At 44.5% G+C, this 21,151-nt stretch overlaps 1 protein-coding gene across 5 annotated transcripts in view; it reads left to right on the top strand.

Moving 5' to 3' along the window:
* Nucleotides 1-21,151, top strand: part of LOC308703323 (protein NLRC3-like) — a 161,506-nt gene that overhangs the window by 39,753 nt on the left and 100,602 nt on the right. For 4 of the 5 annotated variants that reach the window (XM_081386711.1, XM_081386708.1, XM_081386709.1 and 1 more), the window contains one exon: nt 615-788. The exons of the other annotated variant lie outside the window; for it this stretch is intronic. In XM_081386711.1, the coding sequence (XP_081242837.1) occupies nt 615-788 (174 nt within the window). The remainder of the gene's footprint in view (nt 1-614; nt 789-21,151) is intronic. 5 annotated transcript variants of the gene reach the window in all.

Here is a 21,151-nt window from a genome sequence, read left to right on the forward strand (position 1 = left end):
AACGAGCGCGAAACACGAATCGCTTTACGGCAATTCAACATAAACACATACGCATGTATGATGTATTACCAGATTACCCACCTCAGCAGACAAAGCTCCACACGATACAGTTGGCTTGCTCCGATCAAAACAAACGCACATGACCAGCGGTAGAGAGGGGGAGGAGGCCGCCGCAAGTGAGTTTTTTACGACCGTGTTGTGACATATACGCCCCCCCACAGCTGTAGAGGGAGCTCGTGGGGAAAACATGCGACAACAAAAGGGAAAATCAGCGAAGAAGTGACTAGAGTTCGCTAGAGTTGCCGAGTTCTCCTTTAACCATTTTTTATGATAAATGTGTGAGAAATTTATATTCAAATATATGCATTTGTAATGTATGCATATAAACATTTCCATTTAATGTATGTAATGTATTCAATGTATTCTATTTGATCAGTTTCATATAATCTTTCTCCCTCACATAGAGACATAATCTCTTACAATAACAGTTAAATTTACTGATATATTGAATTCATTGTTTAAAAAAGATATTGCTCAAATTATAAACAATCAAGAAAAGCTAAGATTTCTGTTTTGATCTGAGAGAGTGAAGAGTGTGTCATTGTTCTCTACAGGTTGTATAGGTGTGGTGTGACAGATGAAGGTTGTGCTGCTCTGGCTTCAGCTATGAGATCAAACCCCTCACACCTGAGAGAACTGATTCTGTCTGGGAATAAACTAGGAGACTCAGGAGTGAAGCTGTTCTCTGCTGGACTGGCGAATCCTCACTGTAAACTGGAGAAACTGAGGTAAGATCATACGTTACTCTCACATGAAACTGTCACTAGGGGCGTTTCCATTACAGATTTGCGCAAAACTTTTGTTTTTTTCTTCTTCTAAATGTCGACAAAAAGCTGTTGTGAAATGACAGCGTTTCCATTAATCGATGTTATGCGACTAAAACTTTTTTCCTCTCGCGATCAGTAAAATCATTCCAAAAATCTTTTTTTCCATAAATGGGAGTTTTTGCGAAATTGACGTGTTTCCATTGGGCGTATTTTCAATTCGCAATTTCAATTTGAAGGGTAATGGAAACGCGGCTACTGTGAATTCATAAAGTATAATCAAAATGGAATCAAATGCAGGGAAATAACTACTATTTCATTAATTACAAGCAAAGCTATTAACCTGTTAAGCTGCAACGCCACTTTTGAAAAATCCCCAGAAATGACATACCCAAACTTAAACAGATACAGTTCATGAACCCTTTGCACTAAAAGCACAAGTATGATCTCATTTGAAAGCTGACACCTGGCAGTTTATTGTAAATGTAGAATTAATTATTGTCATAATGAAAAAAAATGTTATAAATAGCTTCAAAGTTTTGTAAAGTTATTAGAAATTAATTTTTATGAAACATCCTCATGAAAATAAAATTGAAGTTGGCACTGTAGCAATCTAGAAATGCACTTCAGCTAAAGCCACATGTCTAAACATTTTATGTTTAAAATCTGAAGATAATAAGTCCAAAACTCTGTATTTAGTTACATGTTTTCCAAGACCATGTCAAATGACTTTATTTTGATTTGACGCTAAAATGCTGCTGATGTTTAGTCATCTTCTAAGTCATCCATTCAGTCTTATTGTCTCTATTGTTTTCTGGTGCAAACGAGCACAATTCAGTCTCAGTCTCCCCCTGCACACATTCACACCTCTCCAGCCTGGTTATGGCTCGAAATATGCATTTCTTTTGTCTGCATTTTAGTTACTAGCGACTGGCTATTCACAGGCTATTCATAGGGTTTCAGTCCCTAATTTATTTTATGTTCTTACTTAACATTTAAAAACTGGATCAAATGCCCTGCTAGAATAATGAAACATTTCAGTAAGCATATTTAGAAAAAAATCATAAAAGGATAACTGCTATATGTGGCAGGTGCACCTAGAGCTAGCTAGCATGTTAGCTTAGCACACCATCAATACATGACAATTTATGAGATTAAAACCATGTTTGTGCTTCAAACTTAATTTATAACGCAAGTCGAGTGTTTTAAATAATCTTCTGTGATATAATTTCGCTTCAGATAAAAAAATCTGACAGAAAATATATATATTTGTTTTTATTCTGCACAATGATAAAGTCTATATCGATTAGCATTACATTATAAATATAATATATTATTATGGTAATACCTGACATTACTCGAAGAACACAGGTAAACCAAATATCATTTCAATCATGTTTATTGTCTTCAAAACATGGTATAGCGATCTCTGATAGCTTTGAATGTGTTCGAGACTTCCTGGATTGTCACATGATCATGGCTCTTCTTCATGTTCCATATATGGACTATTATTGTGCATATAGCGCACTCAGGCTGTTGGTATGGATTGAAAACACAATACATCACAGTTTCCAGCGCTCATAATGATTACATCGACGCATTTGGGCATAAATTCAATAAATATTATTCCTGTCTATAGAAATCTGATGAAAACTTATGAAAATATATCAATATTTCTCCAAATCTGCACAGTTTTGAGCTAAAGCCCTGAGGGACGTTGTTTTGTGTATCGCTGTCATGACGACAGCACAGGAGTTTTTTTATGAATGAAAGCGGCTGACGCGCATAATTCATATTAAAGGTATCGACTCATTTTTTCATTTCATAACTCCTGACACAAATTAAGACATAACTGTCACTATAAGTTTTTCAGAATACAATAGTGGTCAAATACTGAAACTTGAGTCTTATATCTTTTTAATGATGTATAGTTTGTCAATGTATAACATTAAATCTGATAGTAATTTTAACTAAATAAAACAAAAAAACGCTTCAGTGCGCCGACGCACTGGTGAAGCTTAACAGGTTAAAATAACAGGATCAAACTCAGCAAATTATTTTTACGTCTGTTCATATGATGTAAGAGAATTCATATTTGTAAAGCGTTTGCTCTATTTATCAAAACGACTCCATCTATACCTGGGGCCTGTTTCAGAAAGGAGGTTAAGTGAAAACTCTGAGTATGTTAACCCTGAAATGAGGGAAATTCTGAGTTTTCTGTTTCAGAATGGGAGGTATGTTAAACTTGAGAAAGCAGAGTAAGTCAAGCCCGTTTCAGAAAGAGAGGTAACTTATACTCAGAGTCAGTTACCATGGCAACTTACTCTGTAAACCTAACCTGGTCGGGAGCAGGTTTTCTTCAGTAAACCCAGAGTTTCTTTCAGTCTCCTCCCCTTTTTTAAAGAGGAAGTGGTGTTTAAACACCTCATTCATTCTTTCAGTACATTTTTATTAATAAAATTAATCTTTTATTAATAAATAAAATATATATATATATTTTTTTTAAAAGATGAAGTCTATATAACTCCTTAACTGGCAACTGAAAACACAGTAGTAGATTAGTTACATAATGTAGTTCCAAACAAATTCTACAGAATTAAACGGTGGCATTTACTGGAAATCACTGAACTGTGTTCATCTGTGCACCAGAAGCTGATGGACCGTCCTCCTGCTGTTCTTCCACACTCTGGGGGCGCGGGGAGAGATAAGAATACCCGTTTATACTTAGATTTAAACTTAGATTCTATAGGCTACTCCACATAAAATTGTAGATTGTTTGATGTGTAGACACATAATGTTAACATTACCTCTGTAGGCCTCTCTGTGGCAGCAGAAACTCTTTATCCCCATGTGATGAGCATTTGGTTGAGTGCACTTTATAACACTATTTGTCAGAATTTCTGCTGTATTGAGTGGCGACTTACAACTGCCTGGGGTTCTGCTGGGACAGGAGGCTCCAAAAGACAGATATTACCATCAGAATCTATTGGGACCAACAAAAATCCTAACCCAAAGTAAAATGGAAATATCAAAAATAGCCTATATAAAAAATAACACATATGTAAACCTCTTACATTTTATGAAGGCCCTTGAATCTTTGGGACTGGCTCTGAAGTCCGTCCAGGAATTCCCTCAGCCGTAAATGCTGCTGCACTGCTAGACACTGGATGCTTTAGTTATTTAATATGTCACATGTTTGTAAAGTCAGGTAGCCTAAACCATACTATGCTCAAGCCTTACTTGACTAAATTATGTTTTTATAATTTAATTTTCAGCTGCTGCCATGTTCTTAAAAAATTTCTTTAGAAATTATTGGTCTACTTATTAGTGTTGGGTCCGAGTCCACCATTGTCGAGTCCGAGTCGAGTCCAAGTCCTTAACAATCGAGTCCGAGTCCAAGTCCGAGTCCAAAGAGAGCCGAGTCGCACTTGAGTCCGAGTCCTTAACATCCGAGTCCGAGTCGAGTCCGGCCGAGTCCACAAAGATTTAAATAGTTTTAAATTGATCTTTCACAGAGACCCGCCCCTCTTACTGTCGCTACGTCCGACAAGCCATTCCGCTCTCACTCCACATGTTCTCACACAGTGAAATATATATTGCGGAGCAAAGACGACACTGACAATGCGCGAACTTTGACTGTATAGTTACAGTCATATGTTTACCTATCGTACATCTTTCAGATTCTGCAAGGTAATGCTCAAGAATATAACACGATGCTTTAAAAGCCAGGAGTAAACTTTTGAGCAAGATGTCGATTTTTACATTTTTATTTATTTTGATTATCTAATTTTGTTTTACATGCTAATATCTTATTTAGCCTCTAAATGGCAGGACTAAATTAATGATTTTTTAAATAAAATAAGAGCAATTTACACCAATGATCCGTGTTCAAAAATGTACACCCCCTGGCTCCTAATGGTTGCTTCCTTCTTGAGCATCACTAAATGTTTGCAGGGTTTGTAATAGTTGTGTATGAGTCCATCAGTTGTCTTCAGTGTGACAAGATGGATCTCACAATCATAGTCACTGCTAGCAAGGAGTCAAATATGCAGAAGATGCTGGAAAAGCAAAGAATGTGCAGGAGCTGGAGGATTTTTCCTCATAAACAATCATAAAAAAAAAAAAAAAAACTTGTGGATCATTCAGGTAATGAAACACAATATTAAAATCAAGCCTATGTAATTTGTCTTGTATTTTGTGTTTGTATTTTTTCTTGTGGACTAGGCTATTAAACATCCATTATGTGAAAAAGATTTTTCAGGGCAGTAATAAATAGAAAAATTGTTTTTATGATCATCCTCATTAAAAAATAAATAAATATTACATTTTGGACATTCTGCAAAGTGTAGCCTAAACTTATGACTTAAGTGTAGGCTAAATCAATGTAACAAAACTCATAACATTATTAGATGCCAAAATGTTGCTTTGGTTATCACGTTCTCATGTTGCTATGGTTACTGTGTCAATCATCGCAATTTCATGACTCACAGGACTAAAATTCTGCGGATTCTCTCCCACATTTAAATGCAGTTATCACTGTTTTTAATTTACAGTGTGAACGTAACCACTGGTCCTCTACAAGCATGAAAAAATATATTATTTAGGCTAGATTGTCAATAGCGCTCACTTTAAGCCATCACTTACTTACCGCGTTCTGCACTCTCACTCAAACTCTCGTCATAACCCACTAAACATTGGACGTCGGATAGACGTGCAGATCATGTCTATATTGGGTCCGTCGGTCCATGACCAATTCTGGACATCTATTCGACATCCAAACTAGGTCCACTATTTGGACGTCCAACCATGACCCAACTTGGACGTCATATTTACGTTCAACATTGGACCTGAACTGAGTTATTTTTTTGGACGTCATTTGGACGTCTATGACAGGTGCAGGAAATTTATTAATATTTTTTTAATTTACAATTGAAGAGCTCTTTTCCAAAACGCGAGTTTGTCATGTAATTTTGCTGTGTACTGAACCTATTCACTGCTCCATCCACGTTTCCAAATCGCTATATTTAAAATGTAATATATATTTTTAAAATATTTAAATATTTAAAATATTTAAAATGTACTGCAAGATGCTCGTGATCTTATGTTCCAAGCGCCGAACCTATTTTTAGCCTAAACGCGATAATCAGAAATTATCTCACTCTCTCACCCTCAAATCACTCGATCGCGCCAGACGCTCAATTCGCCTCATTCGTGCCGCATGGCCTCCAGATGCGTGTAAACCATGGTGTAAACGCGTCTTTAGATCAGACGCTCTTCGTGTTTTATTTACACATTCATCAACAATTTTGTTGTTTGATTTAATCATTGTTCAACATGTTTAGACTGATAACTGAAGACGAATAACTGATGCTGTAGCTCAAACAGTAGAGCGTTGGCGCTCGGACCATAAGATCACGAGTTCGATTCCCAGGTAAAGCAAGGTGTGTGTGTGGAGGAAAAGCCACTGTTTTGTTTGAGAGCACTGAGCGCGATTATTGTTTGAAAAAGACATATCTAATAAAACACAAAATCCACAGCAAGCCGACCCCGTCTCCTTCCTTCTTCCCACAAACAAACTTTTGTGGACGGACGTCAACATAAGACGCGCGGAAGACGTTGAAAAAAGACGTCGCCTGGCGTTACAAAACAACCCCTTCAATGGACCAAATTTGGACGTCCAAAAATTACACATTGCGCAGTGGGAAACACTGAAGTTGTCCGCACTGCACAGCGAATCTTATTTATATCACGTCAAGACTTTGTTGTTTATGAGGAGATTTATGAGGAGAGTTCATTAAAAATTGGACTCGAGTCCGGACTCGAGTCCGAGTTCGAGTACCCCAACTCTACTACTTATTACTAATTACTAAATCCCATGTCAACCTTAAACACTTGAACAATACAAGGAGAGACAAGAAACAGCACTTTTAATACTTTCAAATAAACAATATACAATTGCATGAATTATTCTTGAATTGACCAAAGTGTGTAGAGGGAGAAGGTTAAATTAAAAATATAACTTTTAAAAATGTATGTTAAATGGGCTATACAGAATTGTTCTATAGTCTAATACAATTACATCAGATTTAACTTTAAATTACAGAAGAATTAAGAGTAATCCCTTTAATTAAATTACAGTATTTAGATTACTTTGTAATTAATTACACCCATCACTGTATAACAGTAATTAAAATGTGAAGAAATATGCAGACCTCTTTTTGTCTGGCGCTGTTGCCATGGTGACTGTGATGGCCCCGATGCAGCCACACATCAGTGAGCGGTAATGTTGCGCAAGCACACAAACACTTATTCATATGTTCTTGTAATTTATCCTGCACATTCTTTAGTATTTCGTTTTATTCTCTCAATAGTTTATGTTTGTATATTTATTTGGCAATAAGACTCAAACACGGTTTATTTCTCATTAAGATTTATTTGCGTTGTAGTACATCACTGACTGATTGAAGTGCACACAATTTAGTTGGTGTTGTGCAGTACACGCATCTATTAATATTACTTTCTTTGAGTTTAAGTTACCGTTGTGTTGCTGAGGAGTGGATGATTGGAGCTTCGGATGGTTCGGCTTGTCCCGGTTGTGGTCCGCGTGAATTAAGGACCGGCCTGCCGCCTCAACCGCTATTTTTGTTCCGCTTGCCGCTACCAACCAGCAGATTAACTATGGGGGGGTTCTCAAATGTTTGTGTTTGTATTTTCTTTTCTAATTGCTTGTTCTTTCCTTAGATTTATTATTTGTGTTAAAATTATGCACTTAATTATAGTGTAATTATTTAACTGACCTTGGTATTGATTTTGTTGTTGGATTAGTGAAGTTGTTGTTTTTGTCTTCCCTTATGTGTTAATGTGGACTAGTCCATTTGTATAAATGTGTCCCTGATTGTTTAACTGGTAGATCAGTTCAGTTTGTCTTTACACGCACTCAGTTGTTTGAGTTTAGTTTGTTCTGTTGATCTCTTTATAGGCCTAAACATTTGTTTTGATGATTTAGACTTTGTTTCCTTTTTGAAACTTTTGTATATGATTTTTTTTTAATTCAGTAAAATATATTTTTGGAACATATTTCTATGATCCTCCTTCCTTGACGGCGTGGTCCCTCACAAGTGGTGGCAGCGGTGGGATCAGCCAGTAGGGGTCATAGTTTCCCAAAAATATATATAATTTTTTTTCCTCTCCCCTCTTGTCCCTGAGATGGAGATACTTTGTATGTCATGAGCCGGGGAGGAAGGAAGACAGCCTCAAAGCCTGCTCTAGCAGAGCGAAGTGAAGTATTCCAGGAGCTGGTGGAGGATGGAGTGATGCAGGAAGTAAGAGAGGTGGAGGATATGGAGCCTGGAAGCAGAGAACCCACACTGGCAGACTTGACAAACCTGTTCCGAGCACACATGGCAAAGATGGATGCTCAAGAAACCCATAGGAACCAAGAATATGTCCAGCAGGAGCGACGCTTTAAAGGTCTTCAACACCAGTTTAGTCTGTTGCAGCTGGAGGTGCAGGCTCGCACAACTCCAACACCAAATCCCCTGCTGACTGCTGGGGACCCCTTGGAAGTTCCAGATGACGAGGAAGCTGTCTCGGGCCGTCCATTGTCTCCGTCTACTACTGGTCGGAGATATCTCTCAGAAACCCATGGTGCAGGTCAGTTTAAAGAGCCAAGACTTGAGAAGTTATCTGAATCTGATGACATTGAACACTTCCTAATTACTTTTGAGAGAATCGCAGCTGTCTGCCGGTGGCCGAAGGAGGATTGGGCCTTTCGTTTAATTCCCCTTTTGACGGGTAAGGCCAGAGCTGCTTACGTACATATGGATGTTGAAGATTCTCTTGAGTATGAGGTTAAATCGGCCATCTTAAAGAAATATGACATCAACCAAGAAACATATAGACAACAGTTTCGTTCTCTGGATGTTGAACCCAATGAGAGCCCTAAAGAATTATATGTGCGGTTAAGGGAACTTTATGGGAAGTGGATTCAGCCAAAATGTAGATCAGTGGAGGAAGTTGGTGAAATCTTGATTCTTGAACAATATTTGAGGATGCTTTCTCCTGAGCTCCAGGTTTGGATCCGGGAACATGATGCTAAGACCGGTGCACAGGCAGCAACACTGGCCGATGTCTTCGTGGCTGCACGGAAGAGGAGTCAGTGGGCCTGGAAAGTCAGTAGGGATGATCGCCGACTAAATCTTCCCCAGCAAAGCCTGAGAAATTTCCCCAGTGCCAGTCAGTCTCTTGGAGGTCCTGCTTTTGCGACTCCTCTAAAGAATCCTAAGAAGGTGCCAATCTGTTATCTATGCGGTCAGGAGGGCCACACAAAACCGATGTGCCCTAAAAACACAGCCAAGACTACTCACTTATGTTATGTGCCCAGGGGTCATCCGAGTTCACAAGTAAAATCTGAGTGGGCCCCACAGATGGTAACAGTGGAGGTGAATGGAAGGGAATTGCAGGCCTTGGTGGACACTGGGAGTGATCAGACTTTGGTACATCACAAGTATGTCCCACCTGCCCTACTGAACTTCAGTGAAAAGAAAGCCATTCGCTGTGTTCATGGTGATGAAAAACTGCTTCCTACCTCCAATGTATATATCAAAGTGAGAGGACAAACTTACCTTCTGGATGTGGGCGTAGCAGACAACTTACCGTTTCCGGTGGTTTTGGGCCATGACCTGCCAGTACTCTGGGACTTGTTGCAGCCAGTACCCTCATGTAATATTGTTGTCACCCGGGCTAAAGCGAGAAAAGGGGAAGAGGAACAGTTGCTTAGGGCCCTCCCTTTCTTTGACCATGCGGTAGACACTGTTGACTCTGCAAAGCCTAGGAAATCTCGTCGACAGAGACGGTTGGGAAAAGTTCAATATAATGCCTCTAAGATGCCAGCTGACTCTTTCTCTGATTTTTCCACAGACTTTAAATTGCCGACTAACATTGCTCAGTTACAACAGGAGGATGCCAGTCTTGCTCCTTACCTGGAGCGGGCAGAGCAAGAGGATGTAGAGAATATTGAAGGTAACCTCATAAAGGAAAGCTATTATTTTCAGCAGGGAATACTCTATCGTCGGTTTGGTGTGACGACACAGCTGGTGGTGCCACAGAGTGTCCGTGAAGTTATTCTGATCCTGGGCCATTCGATTCCCTGGGCTGGCCACCTGGGGAACGGTAAGACTCTTGCTCGGATTAGAAGACACTTTTACTGGCCTGGCCTGAAAACTGAGGTAACCCAATATTGTAGAAGTTGTCCCGAATGTCAAAGGGTCTCAGCACGTGGACCATGTCGGGCTCCTCTTCAACCGCTTCCCATCATAGGCACTCCATTTGAAAGACTGGGAATGGATGTGGTCGGACCTCTTGAAAGAAGTCGTTCAGGTAACCGGTTTATGCTCGTTGTAACTGACTACGCTACCCGATATCCAGAAGTGTTCCCCTTGAGGTCCATCAAAGCAAAGTATGTGGCAACCTGTCTTGTGCAATTGTTCTCTAGAGTTGGTTTTCCTTGTGAGATCTTGACTGATCAAGGAACTAACTTTATGTCTACCCTTTTGAAGCAGGTATACAAACTACTGGGCATCAAGAGTCTAAGAACAACCCCGTACCATCCTCAGACAGATGGGCTAACAGAAAGATTCAACCAGACCCTTAAACAGATGCTTCGCAAGTTTGTCTCTGAGTCAGGTAAAGATTGGGACCAATGGCTCCCCTACCTTCTGTTTGCTTATCGAGAGGTACCACAAGCGTCTACTGGCTTTGCCCCATTTGAACTCTTATATGGGCATGAGGTGAGAGGTCCTCTTGCTCTGCTTCGAGAAATATGGGAGGGAGACCAGAGAAGGGATGAGCCAGTGAACATTGTGTCCTATATGGTGCAGATGCGAGAGCGCTTGGCGAAGATGACCGAGTTGGCCCAATCTCACCTGGCTGAGGCGCAAACACGCCAGAAAACCTGGTATGATAAGTCTGCACGGGAGCGGAATTTTGACCCAGGTCAGAAGGTACTGGTTATGCTGCCCAGTACTGAGAGTAAACTGTTGGCAAAATGGCAAGGCCCTTTTGAAGTCAGAAGGAAACTTGGGCCGACTACCTATGAAATTGCCAAGTCAGGCAAAGACGGTCCGGGAAGAATTCTGCACATTAACCTCCTTAAACAATGGGTTCCTCGTCCTGATCAGACTGTGCAGAGCCTGATGATTAGGCAGGTGGAGGAAGAAGAGGAACTGGATGACCAATACTTACCCCAGCCAGCTCTAGGAGATGTTAGTTTGAATCACTTGTCATCCCAACGGCAACTTGAGGTGAGGGCCCTTTGCTTACCTGAGGTTTTCTCAGAATATCCTGGGTTTACAACTGTAATTGAACATGACATCGAGTTGAAGCCTGATGCTGTTGTGAGGAGAATGAGCTATAGGGTCCCAGAGCGTCTCCAAGAATCACTGAAGAAGGAAGTGGATTTGATGCTGAGGCTCAATTCTGTGACAAAATTTGATGCCTATCCCACTCCACGTATAGGTGACCTTACAGATCGCCTGGGTAACTCCAAGTTTCTGACGACCATCGACCTTTCAAAGGGTTACTGGCAAATTCCGTTGACTCACCGTTCCCGAGAGCTCACCGCGTTCAAGTCCCCATTGGGGTTATTCCATTTTAAGGTCTTACCTTTCGGATTACACGGGGCACCTGCCAGTTTCCAAAGACTCATGGACCAGGTATTACGGGGGTTAACCTTTACAGCTGCTTATCTAGATGACATTGTGATTTACAGCGACACGTGGGAGCAACATCTACAACACATTCAGGAGGTTATGCAGCGCCTTCAGAGAGCTGGGTTGACCGTTAATCCACATGAATCCACATGAAGTTGGTTTGCCAACCGCCAGGAGAAGAAGCTGAAGCAAAACCAGAAGAACAAAAACGACACATGATTGCCATAGGAATGGTGTGGAAGACTCAATTCCCTTATCAGAAAAGTTTTCCACTGATCCCTGCTGATCACGGGACATCAATAGGATTTCCAGTTTATAATGCTGGAGTGGATTATTAGAGCTACTAAAGGAATCCCAACCGGAACAGTGCAGGATTATCTCTATTTATCTCTATAACTCTATTTACCAGTAGCAGCAGCATTTGTTCTACAAGATATAATAGCACACTGATCTATTTTGATCAGATTCATAATCATTAATATTGCAAGATACACCACAGCCGGAGACTCCGGATCCTCTGCTGGGAAGATAGTGGCCGCCAGTCTCCTGACGGTGGGTGGCGGTGTTGGCGGGACGATCCTCTATGCCAAGCGGGACCCGAAGTTTCGTGCAAATGTCGAGAAGAGCGTTCCTTACTCTGATCAAGTGTTTGGGATGGTGCTTGGGCCGCCCGCCCCTCCGCCCGTCCCTTTACTGAAGAAACCGGTTTGGGAACATCACACTGACAATTTAGAAGATGGGAGTTCATCGGAGTTCATGGGGAAATCCTATGTATCCTGATGCTGCTACGCAACTGCGTATCCCAACTTACCCTACACACCTCGGACAAGTGAGGTTCGACGAGACCATGTCTGACGAGACCACAGAGAGTTTCTGGGAGGAACATCAGAAGCAGAGAGGCACTCACCGGGGATCACAACATTTCCAATACGACAACTCCACCTCCATCAAGTTGTTCTGGTCTACCACTCGCCGGCCTCGGAAGAACACCGGACGCCGTGCTGATCATTCGCTGTTAGCCTGTGTCCCGAGCTCGGCTAATGCTAACGCGGCTGTCAGTCTCTGCAGCATTGCGGTCAACATCGGCCTTTTAAACATCCGCTCTCTCACGGGCAAGGGCCACCTCGTCCAGGATCTCCTGACGGACCGTAAGTTTGACATCTTTTGTCTGACTGAGACCTGGCAGCAGCCAAACGACTTCGCTCCCCTAAATGAAACCACTCCACCGGGGTTTGTTTACCAATCTGCACCTCGTGTGTCTGGGAGAGGGGGCGGTCTCGCGGTAATATACCGTGAGAACTGGAAAGTTGTTCCCGTGAATGTGCCTGCCTGCCTCTCCTTTGAGGCCACTGTCTGTCAGCTCTCTGGACCTACTCCCACTGTTATTGCGACTCTGTATAGACCACCAAAACCAAACAAGGATTTCATCTCTGACTTTTCTGCATTTCTGTCTCATCTGACCACACTTTCATCTAATGTCATACTACTGGGAGATTTCAATATCCACATGGACAACCTCAACAACACTTTCACTAAAGATTTTACCTCTTGTATAGATAGCCTTGGATTTCAACAGTTTGTCAACTTTCCCACACACAATAAAGGACATATTCTGGACTTAATCTGTTGCTCAGGAATAACACCTACGGACTGCAAAACTGACTACCTCCCTTATACTGATCATCTGCTTCTTTCATTTAATGTCAATCTGTCTTTCAGTAAATCCAACCTACCACGTACTATTCATTTCCGTAAAATCAAGGACATCAACCTGAACAATCTCATAACTCATATCAATAACCTTCCCAGTGCAGATAGCCTTTCTACAACAGATGAGTTTCTCACACATTACAACACACACCTCCAAAACACTCTCAACACTCTGGCTCCACTCAAAACTCGATCTGTCACCTTCACTAACACAGCACCCTGGTTTACTCCCACACTCAGAAAACAAAAAGCAATAGGCCGCCGGCTGGAAAGACTCCATAGGAAAACTGGACTCACCATACACAAAGACATGTACACAACTCACATCCTCCAATACAAAGACTCCATCTCCAAAGCCAAATCCACCTACTACTCCCGGTTAATCAGCTCCAATGAAGGCAATTCCAAGGCTCTTTTCTCCCTCATCTCGAACATCACAAAACCCCCTGATTCACTTCCATCCCATCTCTATTCTTCTAACTTTTGCAATAAACTGTCATCTTTTTTCACCACAAAAATCCAACACATTCACCAGCAACTTACTCCGTCAGTCTCAAGCCCATCCATTCCACCCTCATTCACTCCAACCCATCCATTTTCAACATTTACCCCTCCCTCTGTTAATCAAATTTCCACTCTTATCCAGAAATCAAATACCTCCTCCTGTCAACTAGACCCTCTCCCCACTTCTCTTGTTAAAGCTTCCACTCCTGCTCTTTCCCCCCTCATCACTAATATTATTCATGCCTCCCTCACCTCTGGTACTGTACCCCCCTCTCTTAAAACTGCTGCTGTCACTCCCATACTCAAGAAACCCGGTTCCGATCCCACTGACCTCAATAACTTCCGCCCCATCTCAAACCTTCCATTCATCTCCAAACTTCTTGAAAAAACTGTCGCTGCTCAACTCCAAACCCACCTTTCCTCCAATAACCTTTATGAACAATTTCAATCTGGCTTTCGCTCCCTCCATAGTACTGAAACGGCTCTTATCAAAATCACCAATGACCTCCTCCTTTCTGCTGACTCCGGTTCACTATCCATCCTCCTTCTGCTTGATCTCAGTGCAGCCTTTGACACCATTTCACATTCCATCCTTCTGGACAGACTCTCCTCCATCGGCATCACTGGCATTCCCCTCACCTGGTTCCGCTCCTACCTTTCCGACCGCTCCCAGTTTATTCAGCTAAAGTCCTTCACCTCTCATCCCTTCCCTCTCACTTCTGGTGTTCCTCAGGGTTCTGTCCTTGGCCCCTTGCTTTTTCTGATCTATCTTCTCCCCCTTGGTCACATCTTCAGGAAACACAACATTCATTTTCATTGCTATGCGGATGACACCCAGCTCTACATCTCCAGTAAACCCAACAGCACACTCCCACCCTCCTCCCTAACCAACTGCCTTCATGAAATAAAGTCCTGGTTCACCTCAAACTTCCTCAAACTTAACAGTAATAAAACTGAACTCCTACTCACTGGCACAAAATCCACCTTAAGTAAAATAAACAATCTTTCAATTTTCATTGACGGCTCCTCCATTTCCCCCTCCCCTCAGGTAAAGAGTCTGGGTGTCATCCTGGACAGCACCCTCAGCTTCACTGCACACATCAATAACATCACCCGCTCAGCCTACTTTCACCTTAGGAACATTCACCGCCTACGCCCTTCTCTCACTCCTCTTTCCACTGCCGTTCTTGTCCATAGCCTTGTCACTTCCCGAATCGATTACTGTAACTCTCTCCTGTTTGGTCTCCCTCAAAAAACCCTCCATAAACTCCAACTTGTTCAGAATTCTGCTGCATGCATCATCACTCACACACCCTCCATCAAGCACATCACCCCAGTCCTCCAACAGCTACACTGGCTACCCATCACATACCGCATCCACTACAAAATCCTGCTCCTCACTTTCAAAGCCATCCATAACCTCGCCCCTCCATACCTGACTGACCTCATTCATATTGCCACACCTGCCCGCTCTCTCCGCTCCTCCTCCTCTCTCCATCTCATTGTCCCGCCAGCCCGCCTCGTCACCATGGGGAGTAGGGCCTTCAGCCGCTCTGCTCCCCAGCTCTGGAACACTCTCCCCCCTGACCTCCGTAACTCTGACTCACTGCCACACTTCAAATCCACACTCAAAACTCATCTGTTTAGACAAGCCTACTTACTCTGACCACTACTACATTATCCTCCTGTACTGCTTTTAACTGATGTATTTTAACCTGTTTTTATACTAGTTTTTACCCTAGTTACTTTTTAGTTTGTTTTAATGCACCTTCTTGTAAGGCGACCTTGAGTGTCCAGAAAGGCGCCAAATAAATAAAATGTATTATTATTATTATTATTATTATAAATGTGCTGTTGCGAAGACCGAGACTGAATACCTGCGATTTGTCATTGGTGGTGGGGTGATCAGGCCTCAGGTGGAAAAGGTCCGGGCCATTGAAATGTGCCCTCAGCCACAGACTCGCAAGGAGTTGCGATCGTTCCTGGGCATGGCTGGATTTTACAACAAATTTATCACCAATTTTTCAAGCAGGGCTGCAGCTTTGACTGATATGGTCGGTTCAAAAAGTCCAAATCAGGTCAGATGGACGAAAGAAGCGGAGGCAGCATTTGAAGACATCCGGACCGCCTTAAGCAGGAGTTCTTCTTTGTATAATCCGGACTTCAGCCAACTTTTCATTCTCCAGACGGACGCTTCGGATAGAGGCCTGGGGGCGGTCTTATTGCAGGGAGCTCCTGATGCTCGGCGGCCCATTGCGTTCCTTAGTCGCAAACTCTTCCCCAGGGAAGTCCGTTATTCCATCGTGGAGAAGGAATGTTTGGCTGTAAAATGGGCTTTGGACTCCCTGGAATATTACCTTTTGGGAAGGGAATTTGTTCTGGAGACGGACCACAAGGCTTTGCAATGGCTTCAGCAAATGAAAGACACCAACAGCCGAATAACCCGTTGGTACCTGGCCATGCAGCCCTTCCGCTTCTCTATTCAACATGTCCCTGGCAAGGAGAACTTGACGGCGGACTACCTTTCCCGCAGTGCCAGTGACATCTGTGAAGGGGAGGAGTATGTGATGGCCCCGATGCAGCCACACATCAGTGAGCGGTAATGTTGCGCAAGCACACAAACACTTATTCATATGTTCTTGTAATTTATCCTGCACATTCTTTAGTATTTCGTTTTATTCTCTCAATAGTTTATGTTTGTATATTTATTTGGCAATAAGACTCAAACACGGTTTATTTCTCATTAAGATTTATTTGCGTTGTAGTACATCACTGACTGATTGAAGTGCACACAATTTAGTTGGTGTTGTGCAGTACACGCATCTATTAATATTACTTTCTTTGAGTTTAAGTTACCGTTGTGTTGCTGAGGAGTGGATGATTGGAGCTTCGGATGGTTCGGCTTGTCCCGGTTGTGGTCCGCGTGAATTAAGGACCGGCCTGCCACCTCAACCGCTATTTTTGTTCCGCTTGCCGCTACCAACCAGCAGATTAACTATGGGGGGGTTCTCAAATGTTTGTGTTTGTATTTTCTTTTCTAATTGCTTGTTCTTTCCTTAGATTTATTATTTGTGTTAAAATTATGCACTTAATTATAGTGTAATTATTTAACTGACCTTGGTATTGATTTTGTTGTTGGATTAGTGAAGTTGTTGTTTTTGTCTTCCCTTATGTGTTAATGTGGACTAGTCCATTTGTATAAATGTGTCCCTGATTGTTTAACTGGTAGATCAGTTCAGTTTGTCTTTACACGCACTCAGTTGTTTGAGTTTAGTTTGTTCTGTTGATCTCTTTATAGGCCTAAACATTTGTTTTGATGATTTAGACTTTGTTTCCTTTTTGAAACTTTTGTATATGATTTTTTTTTAATTCAGTAAAATATATTTTTGGAACATATTTCTATGATCCTCCTTCCTTGACGGCGTGGTCCCTCACAGTGACTCATAATATCTGTGCTCCATTGATAATGGCTTTTTATAGTTGTGGTGCATGCGCTTAACTCAGAGTAAGTCAACTCAGAGTTACTTGAACTAACTCATTTCTGCTGTTCTGAAACCAAAAACGTCTCGGTTACGTATGTAACCCTCGTTCCCTGAGTAGGGAACAGAGACGTTACGTCGGATGACGACGATTGGGGTTTTGCCTAGAAGCCTATCACCTTCGAGTATTAAAAAACGAGCCAATGGCAATGAAATGCCATGGGTCTGCGGAATTTGCATAGCGTATCTCCGCCCACCGTATATAAGGAAGTACGCTGGCATAATGCAGATATGTCTTCACTGAGGAGTCGAGACCGGACTCAGGCGTTTTCAGCGGTACAGCGGAAGTGGCAGGAAGACGTAACGTCTCCGTTCCCTACTCAGGGAACGAGGGTTACATACGTAACCGAGACGTTCCCTTTTGTGGTCACTCCGAGTTACGTCGGATGACGACGATTGGGGTTCCAGTCTAATCACGCCACCTCTGCTGTCATTCAGTGTGCTGCTTAAGTCTGAGCTCCCTGTTGTGAGATTAGCACGAACGAAGGAGTCCTACTTAACACAGGAATACCAAGGTACACTGGGAAGCATATCCCAGAGGAAATATGCAATTATGCCCAACCTTAAGGGGGGGACTTGGAAAACACATATGACCCAGAGGGCTGCATATGGAGAATCACTGGGGTGTCCAGCCGCAGGTGGAATATTTAAACCCCAGGGGTGGCAAGGTGGCTTGCCAAGGGAAAGACACACGCTCACGAAGAGACTTACAGTGGAATACACATGTGGGGGTCGCCCAGAGGGGGAACCATGCCCATGGAGGCACCTAGACAAGCGCAAAAGCTGCGTTATGGCAGAATGGCATAAGTCAGGCGTTGACGTCACCGGTGCTGGAGGAAACTCAGAGCTTATCAGACTCCCCTGAGAAGAAAATCGCACGTATCCCGTCCGTTGAGAGGAATGGCGAGCAAGCGAAGACACCTGAGCAGAATCTAGCACTGGCTGGTTGAAGCGAGTACATAGGAAGAAACTGGCTCTACACGGAGATTATAGAATCTCGCAAATGTGTTGGGTGTCGCCCAGCCTGCAGCTCTACAGATGTCTGTTAGCGAGGCGCCATGCGCTAGAGCCCAAGAGGAAGCCACACTACGAGTGGAGTGGGCCTTCACACCAGGGGGCATTGACGACCTTGCTGCTGGTATGCCAAAGCGATGGTATCCACTATCCAGTGAGAGAACCTTTGCTTTGAGAGAGCCTTTCCCTTCAGCTTCCCACCATAACAGACAAAGAGCTGTTCTGAGGTCCTGAAACACCGCGTTCTGTCTACGTAAGCACGGAGGGCGCGTACTGGACAGAGCAGTGCCAAGGCTGGGTCTGCCTCCTCCGAGGGCAGCGCTTGCAGGTTCACTACCTGGTCTCGAAAGGGTGTGGTAGGAACATTGGGCACATATCCAGGCCGGGGTCTCAGGATCACGTGAGAGTTAGCCGGCCCGAATTCCAGGCACGCTTCGTCAACCGAAAATGCCTGCAGGTCCCCTACCCTCTTGATGGAGGCCAATGCAACCAGGAGCGCTGTCTTCATTGACAGGAACTTAAGCTCTACTGATTGCAAAGGCTCAAATGGAGCACTCTGCAGGGCAGTTAGAAACACTGAGAGGTCCCAAGAGGGTACGAGGGGAGGGCGAGGAGGATTCAGTCTCCTCGCTCCCCTCAGGAACCTGATGATCAGGTCGTGCTTCCCCAGAGACTTACCATCAACTGCTTCGTGATGTGCGGCAATGGCGGCAACATACACTTTCAGGGTGGAGGGAGACAGCCTTCGCTCCAACCCTTCTTGCAGGAAGGAAAGCACGACACTGATCGGGCATTTCGTGGGTTCTTGATGTTTAGAAGAACACCAGTTGACGAAGAGGTTCCACTTCAACGCATAGACATGTCTCGTGGACGATGCTCTAGCGGAAGTGATGGTAGCCACAACCACAGGTGGTAGGGTACTCAAACCTGCCTCGTCCCGTCCAGGAGCCACACGTGGAGGTTCCAAAGATCGGGACAAGGGTGCCATAAGGTGCCCCGTCCCTGAGAAAGGAGGTCCTTCCTCAGAGGAATTGGCCAGGGAGGTGCTGTCGCGAGGAGTACCAGTTCGTAGAACCAGGTCCGGTTGGGCCAGTACGGGGCAACCAAAGTGACCTGCTCCTCGTCCTCCCTGATCTTGCGCAAGGTCTGCGCAAGAAGGCTCACTGGGGGAAACGCATACTTGCGTAGGCCCCGCGGCCAGCTGTGCGCCAGTGCATCCGTGCCGAGCGTGCCCTCGGTCAGGGAATAGTACAGGTCGCAGTGGGACGAGTCGCGGGAGGCAAACAGGTCTACCTGTGCGTCGCCAAACCGATCCCAAATCAGCTGGACCGACTGGGGATGGAGTCGCCATTCTCCAGCGAGAGGCCGAACTCGAGACAGCTCGTCGGCCGCCTGGTTCAGGTGTCCCGAGATATAAATGGCTCGAAGCGACCTCAGATGCTTCTGACTCCATATGAGGAGGTGGCGAGCGAGTTGCGACATACGGCGGGAGCGTAGACCACCCTGGTGGTTGATGTATGCTACTGTTGCGGTATTGTCTGATCGGACTAGTACGTGCTGACCCTTGAGCAGCGCATGGAAGCGGGAGCCCGCGGCAGCATGACCATTGCACATGGTGCCCCAGCCCGTGGTGGAGGCATCTGTTGATACAGCAACATGCCGGGAAACTCGTTCTAAGGGCACTCCGGCCCGTAGAAAATTGAGGTTCGTCCACGGGGTGAAGGTCTGACGGCAGGCTGGAGTCACTGGGACCTGGAGCGTGCCGTGTTGCCATGCCCACCTCGGGACTCGATCGCGAAGCCAAAGCTGAAGCGGTCTCATATGAAGCAATCCGAGCGGCGTTACTGCGGCTGCGGATGCCATATGCCCCAGGAGCCTCTGAAATAGTTTCAGTGGAACCACACTCTTGCCCTCGAATTGGCGAAGACAAGTCAGCAGTGACTGCGAGCGCTCGCTCGTAAGCTGCGCGTACATGGCGACCGAGTCGATCTCCATACCGAGAAAAGAGATCCTCTGCACGGGGCAGAGTTTGCTCTTCTCCCAGTTGACCCGAAGGCCCAGACGAGCTAGGTGCCGGAGCACTAGGTCCCTGTGTTCGCAAACCTGATCTCAAGAGTGAGCTAGGATCAGCCAGTCGTCGAGATAGTTCAGGATGCGAACCCCGTGGAACCCGGAGGGGAACAAGGGCTGCCTCGACGACCTTCGTGAAGACGCGAGGAGACAGGGCTAGCCCGAAAGGGAGAACCTCGTACTGGTATGCCTGCCCCTCGAAAGCAACCCGAAGAAACGGTCTGTGTCGAGATAAAATGGAGACATGGAAGTAGGCGTCCTTCAGGTCGATCGCTGCAACCCAATCCTGCGGCCGCACACACTGGAGGATGTGTTTGGCCGTTAGCATCTTGAACGGCAGCCTGTGAAGGGAGCGGTTCAAGACGCGTAGGTCCAGGATCGGCCGTAACCCACCGGACTTCTTGGGTACAATGAAGTAAGGGTTGTAGAAGCCGGACTTCATTTCGGCTGGAGGGACAATCTCGATCGCACCCTTCGCCAGCAGGGTGGCGACCTCCGCTCTCATGACAGGGGCATTGCCACCGACCATAGTGAAGCGGACTCCCCTGAAGCGGGGAGGAGATCGCGCGAACTGAATCGCGTAGCCGAATCTGATGATTCTTGCGACCCAGCGGGACAGTCTGGGAAGCTCTAGCCAGGCCTCCAGAAAGTGCCCCAGCGGGGTCATACGAACCACAGACGTACCGTCGGTGGGGCAGCGAGGCGGAATGACCGGCACCGGCGAGGGTGGCATAGCGGCCCTGTGCGGGGGCACAGTCATTAACCGCGTCCTTCTAGAGGA

The sequence above is a fragment of the Scardinius erythrophthalmus genome (genome assembly GCF_964197995.2).
Source record: "Scardinius erythrophthalmus genome assembly, chromosome: 15".
NCBI lineage: Eukaryota > Metazoa > Chordata > Actinopteri > Cypriniformes > Leuciscidae > Scardinius > Scardinius erythrophthalmus.